Source organism: Pipistrellus hanaki (genome assembly GCF_964339955.1).
Source record: "Pipistrellus hanaki genome assembly, chromosome: 6".
Lineage (NCBI taxonomy): Eukaryota > Metazoa > Chordata > Mammalia > Chiroptera > Vespertilionidae > Pipistrellus > Pipistrellus hanaki.
The window spans coordinates 85,177,075-85,187,332 of NC_140508.1; the positions used below are offsets into that span (position 1 = coordinate 85,177,075).

Below are 10,258 nucleotides of genomic sequence, written 5' to 3' on the forward strand. Positions count from 1 at the left end.
TGCATTTATTTCCGATGCTCCCTGTCCACGGACCACAGTTTGAGTACTTATGTGAAAATAAATTCCCCATTTTATGAATGAGGACACTGTTCAAAGTGACGCCCAGTGGAGGAGGTGATGGTGTCTGTTCTGCCAATCCCCCAGGCCTGTTTTGCCACAGAAAATTCCTCTCCGTTCCCTGAACCCACTGAGCTCTCTCCTGCTTCTGAGCTTTTTGCTCTTTTTTTTTTTCTCTCTCTCCCACTCCCACCCTCACAAACGCAAGTTCCCATCAAGATCCACCTCCCATGTCCCCTCTTCTGAAGCATCCTTCTCTGACGGCACGCTGTGCGTTCCTGTGTGTAACGGTGTGTCCACAGCCTACCTCTGAAGCCCTGGGCTGTGTCTCATTCCTCTTTGCATGTCCCTTTACCATGCTGGCCAGCAGGAGGCACCGCAGAAATGGGCACCGAACAAACGAATGTGCGCATGGACGGGCGGGTGAATGAATGGATACGTCATGATCTACTCCTTGAAAGTCACCTTCTTGGCAACGTGGAGCCTGGACCCCAATTCTCCTTGAGTGCAAGCTACCATCTGCCCCACGGCCGACGGGGAGCCTGGCAGGTGGGCAGGGGCAGGCACCTCTTCATGAGGGTGTGCTGGGTGTGTGTCCCGTCTTCTCCACAGCCCTTCCTAACAAGCAAATGGGCCCTGGAGAGGCAGAGTGGTTCGCCTGAGGTCACAGGGCAGATAAGCCCTGGCCCCTCTGCTTCTGCCACAGGGCCCCTTGCTCCTCCGTCTCCCCCCACCCCGTGCTCCTGCACCCATCCAGCGCCCCTCACCCGTCCAGCGCCCCTCAGGGCCTGGCCCCCCCGCCGCAGCCCGGCGCTCACCTCCGTCGGCATAGGTCTCGGTGCCGTAGCCGTCCTGCAGGCCGTTGCTCCAGGTGCCCTCGTACTTGGCGCCGCTGCTGCTGCTCTGCCGGGCGCCGTAGCGGCCCTTGAAGCCGTGCGTCCACTCGCCCTTGTAGAGCCAGCGCCCCTTGGTCTCTACGCCCAGCCCGTGCCGCTTGCCCTGCGCCCAGTACCCCTCGAAGGTGTTGCCGCTGGGCCAGGTGTACACGCCGGCCACCTCGAAGCCGAAGTTCCAGGAGCCCGAGTACTCGCCCTGGCCCTTGGGGCCGGTGCACAGCCCGTGGCCGTGCGCCTTGCCGTTCTCCCAGCCCCCGCAGTACGCCCCGCCATCGTCAAAGTCAAAGCGGCCGCCGCTCATCGCATCGCAGCCCCCGGCCGCCTGGCTGTCCTCCAGCTTGTCCGGCTCAGGGCTCCGGGCCGGCCCCTCACCACCGCCCACCCCGGCGGGCGGGGAGAAAGCCAGCTGCCGCCAGAGGCTGGGGGAGCCCAGGAGCCAGGTGCCCGGCCGGGGCCATGCCGGAGGCCCTCAGGCAGCCCGGGGGAGGCTGCCCGCGGGGCAGGGAGCGGGAGGGAGAGAGGCGAGCCCTCCACGGAGCATCCCGGGCCCGGCTGCCATGGAGTCAGAGGAGAAACGCGTGATCCCTTTAAGAAGCACCAGTGACAGGGTGTGGTGGCGGGTCCCCGGTCCGGCTCGGAGCGGGGCAGTTCCCTCGGTGGCAGGCTGAATTCCTGCAGCCCGGCCCCTCTCCTCCAGCCGGGGTGGGTGCGGGCTGTTGCTCTCAGCAGGCCGCCCCGCCCCTGGCCGGCCCTGCCTCCTCCCGGGACAGAAAGGTCAGTGTTGCCCTAACAAGGCCATTGGATCTCAGAAGCTGCTCCCAAAATAGCCCCCTGGCCGGCCGGCCTCCTTCCGAGCGGGAGGGGTGATCAGACGGCCGGTGCTCAGACCCGGGGCGGCTGGAGAGAGGAAGGGACGCTGAGAGCAGAGTGTGGGCAGCCGGGCGCCCGGAGGGCTCCTCTCCCCCGGGAAGGGCCTGGTCCAGCCCGGCTCCCTGGTCCCCCTGGGCCCGTGGGAGGAGCGGCGGAGAGCGGGGAGGGAGGGAGACGGCAGAACACGCCGTGCTGGCACTCAGAACGCCCAGAGCAACGCTCAGCCCCACCACCAGCCACTCACAGCCCCCCCCCCCCCCCAGGCCCGGGCTGCACCACTGCAGCCCCAGAAAGGAATCCGGTGACGACAGGGAAGGAACGGGCCTGGCTCCACAGGAGCTTTGGACGCAGAGGCGTGAGGGTCTGGAGCGGCGTCGGGAGGTGCAGCAGGTCCGAGCCCAGAGCTCACGCACAGCCCCGAGCTCCCTCCGCCCGGGGACCCCGAGACCCCGGGGGGACCCTGTGCAAAGGCCGGGTCACCCCCCTGGCTCTCCCGCAGGGCAGATACCGCCTGGGGAGGGCGAGGCGTCTGTCTGCCCTCCGTCTCTGCCGCACACAGCTGCCAGTGGCGCTGGAAGGACTTCCTCTCAGAAACACTCAGGGATCATGATTTTCTTTTTTAAAATTCTCTTTCCCAGCTCTTCTGCTCTGGCGTCCTGAGAGCCGGGGCAGCCAGATCCATCACGTTCCCGGCGGGACAGGCTCCCAAGCTCCAGGGAGAGGGGCACGTAAATCCCCGGGACATGGAGCCGGGCCGGGCCAGTGCCGGGGAACCCCAGCTGAGCCGGGTCAGCGGGAGCAGAGTGACTCCGAGGAAGGTGGCAGCCACCAAGAGCAGGAAGCTCTGTGTGTGTGAGGGGGCGTGGGAGGAGAGAGAGAGAGAGAGAGAGAGAGAGAGAGAGAGAGAGAGAGAGAGAGAGAGAGAGAGAGAGATGGGAGCGGGCAGGATAGAAACCATTGAGAAAGCAAGCACAGGAGGTTCCTGAGAACATCACACGATGATCTGATTTCAAACTCACCATGCCCAAACTGCAGGATGGCTTGGGCCACTTAAAATCACTGCAGAAGTTCTGTTCGTTTCAGAAACGGAGAGAAAATGCTTTCTCCCTTCCTCCCAGCGGATTCCTAGTTCTTAAGTCTTGGCTCTGTCACCATTCGCAGCCCCCTGCCCTGAAGGGCCCCTCCTGTGCCCACGTTCCCCCCTCCCCAGTAGAAACACCAGCTTCTGCGCGCACTGCCGCTGGCTGCTGGCCAGGCTGGCGGGAAGAGCAGGAGTTAGAGGCTGTGCGTGTCATCTGGGTCCTGTCTCGCCGCCCGCCTGGCTGGCTGACAGCCTGCGCGCACACCTCCCTGAGAACAACACCTCAAGGCTGTCCGCCGAGGGCTCTGCTTCTGCCACTTCTCACCTCAGTCCCTGGAGAACCCCACGTGTCTTTCCAGCTCGGCTCTCAAGGGGAGGGGAAAGGACATCTCAGACCGGAGCCCTCTGTAGTGAAACGCTGAGCAAATTGCCATCATCCTGTCCTAAGGCTGCCTGGCTGCGGTGGCCCAGAGGGCTGTGCACCTGCATACATGTAGCCACTGCTCACCCGGGCGGCCCCCTGCAGGGGTTCCCTACCGAGGGCCCTGCACACAGCAGTCACCAGTAGAACCTAGAGAGGATCCAAGATGGCTGCTCGGGTATACACCTAGCCGCAGCAGCTCACAACAATTTCAAGGGAATACAACTAAAATGTAGAATGGACATTGCCCAGAGCTACAGGTAGTCGACTGACTGAAAACTCTACAATAGGAAGGAGGGAGAAAACCAGAAGGAAAATCAGAGGAGCTGAAAAAAAGCCTAAGGTACGGAGACATGCGGTGCGCTCGCACGCACGCGCGCGCGCGGAGAGGTCGCAGCCGGAGAGGAGGAGAGGGCTGGGTGCTGCCCGGCGTTCCCTAGCAGGAAGGAAATAGAACCCCCAGCCTGGGCTGAACCCCCGAACCGGCAGCGCTGAGCCCCAAGTTATGGGCCAGACCCTGGGGACCCAGGCTCCGGCAGGGGGAGACAATCCCGGGGGACGGCGAAAGGCGGGGCCCCCGGAGTCGCGCGCACATGGCGCGCAGAGGACTGAATGTTGACTCTGATGCTGGATTACCCTAGCCGGAAGAAACAAAGCCTCCGGCGGCGGCTCTGAGCCTCAGTCCAGACCGCCCCGAACTCCAGGTCTGGGCCAGTCCCTGGGGACCCAGGCTCGGGCAGGGGGAGACGGAGCTGTGAGGTGGAGTCCTGGAGCGCGGCGAAAGGCCGAGCCCCCAGAGTCGCGCACACTGTGCGCAGAGGACAGTCTGTTGACTCTGATCCTGGACTCCCCTAGTGGGAGGGAGAAAGAAAGCTCCAGACTGGAGGAACGCGACGAGGAGCAGGAGCCCCTGCCGGACACCGGCCAGCCGGGCGCCAGCGGGGAGCCGGGTGACGGGGCCCCCAGGGGCGGGGGTGCCCCTGAGCCTTCGACTGCTGAGCGCGGGCAACGGAGCCAAGGACGGGGGCTGCTTCCTGGGCGGCGCCGACCCCGGCAACAGGCTGGAGCAGCGCGGGAGCCCGCGGAGAACAAAGGGGTGCCACAGGCCAACCTGCTGAGCTCCCAGTACAAGGAGGAAGAAACCAAAGAAGTTCTCAATGTGAAGAAATCAAGTGAGAGCAAATGATAGTAAAATTACTTAAGAAAGAATACAAAGAAGATCTTGAAAGATCAGAGACTGGGTCGGAGCTCGGCGCGCCAGCCAACATTGCAACATAAATGCGTTTTTGTTTTTTTTTAAAAAAAGAAAAAAAGAAGGGAGAGAGAAGGGACAGAGTGTTGGAGCAGCGGCGACCGGGCCTAGAGTGGCCAGGCACAAGGCAGTGGCAGCTGGGCCCGGAGCAGCAGTGGCCAGGCCCCAGAGCAGCAGCAGCCAGAACAAGAGCATCAACGGCCAGCACCGGAGCGGCCAGACCTGGGGCAGTGGTGGCCGGGCCTGAGGCGGAGGCGGCCAAGCCCAGGGTGGCCAGTCCAGGAACACCCAGACACGGAGTGGCTGGGCCCGGAGAGGCCGGGCCCAGAGCAGCCGGGTTGGGAGCAGCCAGGCCCAGAACAGCAGTAGCCAAGCACGGAGCATCCAGGCTGGGAGCAGCCAGGCTCGGAGCAGCCGGGTCAGGTGCGGCCAGGCCTGGAGCAGCCAGGCCCGGAGCAGCAGCTGCCAGGCTGGGAGTAGCCAGGCCCGGTGCAGCCGGGTCTGGTGTGGCCAGGCCTGGATCAGCGGCTGCCAGGCTGGGAGCGGCCAGGCCCAGAGCAGCCGGGTCTGGTGCGGCCAGGCCAGGAGCAGCGGCTGCCAGGCTGGGAGCGGCCAGGCCCGGAGCAGCAGCTGCCAGGCTGGGAGCGGCCAGGCCCGGAGCAGCCGGGTCTGGTGCGGCCAGGCCAGGAGCAGCGGCTGCCAGACTGGGAGCGGCCAGGCCCGGAGCAGCAGCTGCCAGGCTGGGAGCGGCCAGGCCCGGAGCAGCCGGGTCTGGTGCGGCCAGGCCCGGAGCAGCGGCTGCCAGGCTGGGAGCGGCCAGGCCCGGAGCAGCAGCTGCCAGGCTGGGAGCGGCCAGGCCCGGAGCAGCCGGGTCGGGTGCGGCCAGGCCCGGAGCAGCGGCTGCCAGGCTGGGAGCGGCCAGGCCCGGAGCAGCGGCTGCCAGGCTGGGAGCGGCCAGGCCCGGAGCGGCCGGGTCTGGTGCGGCCAGGCCCGGAGCAGCGGCTGACAGGCTGGGAGCGGCCAGGCCCGGAGCGGCCGGGTCGGGTGCGGCCAGGCCTGTGGCAGCAACAGCCAAGTCCAGAGCAGCTGGGTCGGGAGCGGCAGTGACCAGACCCAGAGCAGCTGGTTGTGGAACGAACCAGAGCAATGGAGGCCAGGCCCGGAGCAGCCAGGCCCGAAACAGCTCGCTCCTCGCCTGTACCTGCCCACGGCTGCCTCTCAGACATGGCTGGAAACTTTTGCGGGAGCTTGAGGGTCTGCTGAATCAAGTGATGAAGGCTTAGATCTGGATGTGTTGAGTTAGTATAGCGCTGGGGTGTTGATCTGTGAGTGCCTTGGGTGGGGCCTGGATGAGGCTGGTTGACCTATTTGGAAATGTCTTTTGTGTGAAATGTATCATTGGGCATGTGGAGGTATTATTGATATGAGAAAATGCTAAGTAACAGATTTACTATCTGAAAAGAGATTTACTATCGGGGAAAGGGAGGGAGGAGGAGACTGAACATAAACTGTGCACCTATGGATGAGGACAATGGGGGATGGGGAGGGGGCAGAGGGTGGGGTGGGAACCTGGTGGAGGGGGGAAGAGATGAGGAACCTTTGTAATAATATGAACAATAAAGATTGATTTAAAAAAAAAACAAAAAAAAAAAAACCTAAAAACACGGATTCCAGACCTCACCCCCAGCTACTGAATTCCATTGTCCTGGGAGGGAGCGGACAGTTAAATTATGATTTTTTTAATATATCTTATTGATGCTTTACAGAGAGGAAGAGAGAAGGATAGAGTTAGAAACATCAATGAGAGAGAAACATCAATCAGCTGCCTCCTACACACCCCCTACTGGGGATGTGCCCACAACCAAGGTACATGCCCTTGACCGGAATCGAACCTGGGACCTTCCAGTCTGCAGGCCGATGCTCTATCCACTGAGCCAAACCGGTTTTGGCACAGTTAAATTCTTTTTAAAAGATCAGACAAATCTGACTCTCGTTCCTGGTTACTGCTGTCATGCTGTCAAATGAACAAACTGTTTCTTCATTTCCATACCAGTGTTCATGGATTTGCTGACATAACGTGGGCTAGGTATGTTACCAAACGCAAGGGGCTCGCCGCCTGGGGCACTTTATGAAGAAATGAGGCACGGCTGTCCCAGGCAGTTTTGTTTACTTGCAGCAAGCGAAGAAGACGGGGAATTTATAGCCAAAACTCTGTCTCGTGGAAGCGAGGGTTAGCCACTGCTCAGACACACTATTTGGTTACTTTCATGTTGTTTTTTATTTTGTGTGTGTGTGTGTGTGTGTGTGTGTGCAGTTTTGTTGTTGTTGTTGTTGTTGTTGTTTTTGTTTTGTTTTGTTTTTGCAATTGGCTACTTTCATCCTCTTGAGTTCTTGTCAGCTCATCCTATTTACTGTTACATCTGCAAAACACGGTGCGACATTTTAACATTAAGCAAGAAATAGCATTTATTAGGAATGGCCCAGCTCTCTTCCACGGCCCTGCCCACGGAGGTGGCAGCCATCTCCTACCCGGCACCCTGGCTGCCCTCAGACCCTCGTGAAACCCAAGATGGCCAAAAAGAGGACCAAAGAGCTCACCCGGCACCAGTCAGACCGATTCGCCAACATGAAGCGGGCCTGGCGGGAACCCAGAGGCACTGACAACAGGTGCCCAGAAGGTTCCAGGGCAGATCCTGAGCCCAGCATGGCTGTGGGAGCAGCAGGAACACAGAGCACGTGCTGCCCGGTGGCTTTTGGAAGTTTCCGGTCCACAACGCCAAGGAGCTTGACGCGCTGTGATGTGCAGTGACTCTCACTGTGCTGCTGAGGCTGCTCACAGAGTCCCCCAAAGACCCGCCACGCCACTGCGGGAGAGCAGCCAGCGGGCCCTCAGAGTCCCAATGCCGGGCTGCGCAGCGAAGAGAATGGATAGACAGGTTGTGTGCCCATCGTGTGTGTGTTAATAAAATCATGAAATTCTGCCATCTGGCATTCCAAAAAAAAAAAAAAAAGAATGGCCCAGACCTGGAGACTCTTGTCCTGTCTAACACAGAGGGTAAATACTTGTGGCCTTAGATATCTGTTCAAATTCTAAGCTGTGGACCTGGAACCAACTGTTAATTTCTCTTCACCTGTAAAAGTGCCTTTCTCAAAAGGTTGTTGATATTAAGGCTAACAGTATCTACCTTACATGACTGAATACTGTGTTTAAAAAGGCCTAGAACACACGACACAACCAATAAACGTTAGGTATTATTAATGCTACCTTCGCCTGATGTTCCTTTTCAAACTATTGTGCTTAATGAAATAGTCACCGAAGTGGGAAGCGACCACTCCCTAAATATTACTTACTTTGACATTGAAGTACTCCTTACTCTTCCCAATATGTGTTTACTCAGCATTACCCTGTGGTTTTTCAAACTGATAAACTATGTTACTGTTAAAGGGACACTTTGACTTCTTAAAAGTTTAAGTAAATTCTTTGCTAAATTAGCTGCTGGCCTTACCGGGACCGGGTTGAGCTTTTTTTTTTTTTTTTTTTTAATAAATCTTTATTGTTCATATTATTACAATTGTTTCTCCTCTCCCCCCCCCACCCCCGCCCCCAGCATTCCTCCACCGGTTATCACCCACCCTCTGCCCTTACCCCCGCCCTGTCCTCATCCATAGGTGTACGATTTTTGTCCAGCCTTTTCCCACACCCCCCACACTCCTTTCCCCCCGAGAATTGTCAGTCCACTCCCTTCCTATGCCCCGGATTCTGTTATATTCACCAGTTTATTCTGTTCCTCAGGTTTTCACAGGTTGAACTTCTGGATCCCACCACCACCTTTTGGCCCTGCCCTGAAACCAGTGCGGTTCAGGGGAAGGGAGACCTCTTGTGGCCAGAGGTGCATTGAAACAGCTTTTCCTTAGGAAAACCCAGTTCTTCCCACCACTGGAATGCACGGAAACTTGGGGTGAGTGTACACTGTTTGAAGAAGCATCGATCTCCTTCCTCTTTTCCCCAGGTCTTGGCTTGCTCCATGGCTCTTTGTCAGGTGGGGGGTCTCTTGTGTCCTGTTTCCTTCTCAACGTAAGCGCCACCGCAGCCCGGGAGCCTGGAGAGAAGGGAACCGGAAGTTCCGAACAGAGAGGGCTGCACCTGGAAACCCACCGGAATTCTCAGCGCTGAAGGCTCAGCTAGAGAGGCCTCACCTCCCCAGACAAGGCTCCTGGCCAGGTCCACAAGCATGGGGAGACCAGCCCCGCTTCAAGACAGCCATGGCCTCCATGAGCCGAGGGACCCCCATCGCCCCCACCATGGGGCATCTCACAATGGCGTGTCCTACGACCCTCACCGCCCTGTCTCTGGGCTTTTGAAATCGAGGGGGGGGGGGGGGAGGAGGGAGAGACCTGTGTTAAGTACCCCAAAAACACTTTTCCATTCCGGGAGCACTGTCCTGCCCGCTCCGGGGTTACTTACTGGTCGCCGGGCCCTGAGGGCCAGCTTTCTGCCTCATTGCTGGGGAAGGCCCCTCCTGGAGGACAGGGACCTTCGTGCTGGCATCCCGTCTGGAGACGGGGAGGTGGGGCGTCTGTGTCCACTGCGACCCTCGTCCTCCTTCCCGGGGCCCAGGGCCTCATCCACTGGACCACTTCCAGCTGTGGACCTGGCCCGGCCCATTCTTCACCTGACTCTTCTGGCTGACCACCTGGCCCCACCCCCTTGCTTATGTCACTGCTTCTGGCTGTTCACCTGTCCCTACCCGCCCCCTTCTCTTGTTTAAGTCTCAACTTCCAGCTGACGAAATGGCTCCACCTCCGTTTCTAACATAAAGGTAATTTTGGCATGGGTAAGCATCTTACCAGCCGGTTTATTCTATGCTGCCTCCCCGCCTTGGTAACAGGATGCCATGCCTGTGCCTTCTGCATCTCCATCCCCGCCACTCACCTGCCTGGCATTTAGGGACAATGTGCTGCCTTTGTGACAGGTCCAGAGTAGAAAGCGGTGCTTCCTGCCCCCGGAGCTGCCCGTCTCCCTGGGGGAGGCTCAGGAGAATGAACCTCAGTCCTGGACACCCTTCGGGACAACCTGCCCCCAGAGCTCACAACGCTGGCAGGCTTGCACAGCACTTTGGGGTTTAGACGTGAGAATCATTTTCTCCGTAACTGCCGTGTAATTTTTATTTTAAACCCTCAGTGTTCCACAGGGAAGAACACACTCCTGTCCTAAGCCGGCACTGAGCACCTTTCAGCCACTGCCCTGCCAGCCTTGCGAGGGGGGGAGGAGGGGGGGCTGTGGGACCTGGGGGAACAGCTGTAATGGACCTTCTTACCCAGGGGCCCGGGGGCCGGACTCTCTCTGAAGCGGTCAGTGCTGTCTCCACAGGAGGGTCCAGGCTGGAGCTCAGAGCGGAAGCCCGGGCCTGAGGCTCGAAGTGAGAATCCCAGGACCAGGGATTCTGTTTTGGGGGGTAAGCGGGCACTCTGCTCCCCAGCCCACAGCACTCCAGGATCTCACTCTAACAGACTCACTTAAACTTCCTTAGGATAACTTAATTTTCTCCAAAACAAGAGCGTACAGTGAACCATAGGGGCTCCTGATAGGAGTTTGACCAAATCCTGCATTACCGGATGTCTGTTCTCTTTTGTTAGAATTTTCTCGTTTCAGGATTCTTACCCTAAAGCAGCCCTCTTCT

At 59.2% G+C, this 10,258-nt stretch overlaps 1 protein-coding gene across 2 annotated transcripts in view; it reads right to left on the reverse strand.

Moving 5' to 3' along the window:
* JPH2 (junctophilin 2) overlaps positions 1 to 1,975 on the reverse strand; it is a 60,090-nt gene extending 58,115 nt beyond the window's left edge. The window contains exon 1 of one of the 2 annotated variants that reach the window (XR_014795302.1): positions 876 to 1,975. Coding sequence is in view for 1 of the 2 variants with exons in the window: in XM_084887556.1 (XP_084743682.1) it covers positions 876 to 1,254 (379 nt within the window). In the remaining variant the exon portion in view is untranslated. The remainder of the gene's footprint in view (positions 1 to 875) is intronic. The other variant, XM_084887556.1, reaches the window with a different exon arrangement.
* Between the last annotated feature and the right edge of the window lie 8,283 nt (positions 1,976 to 10,258).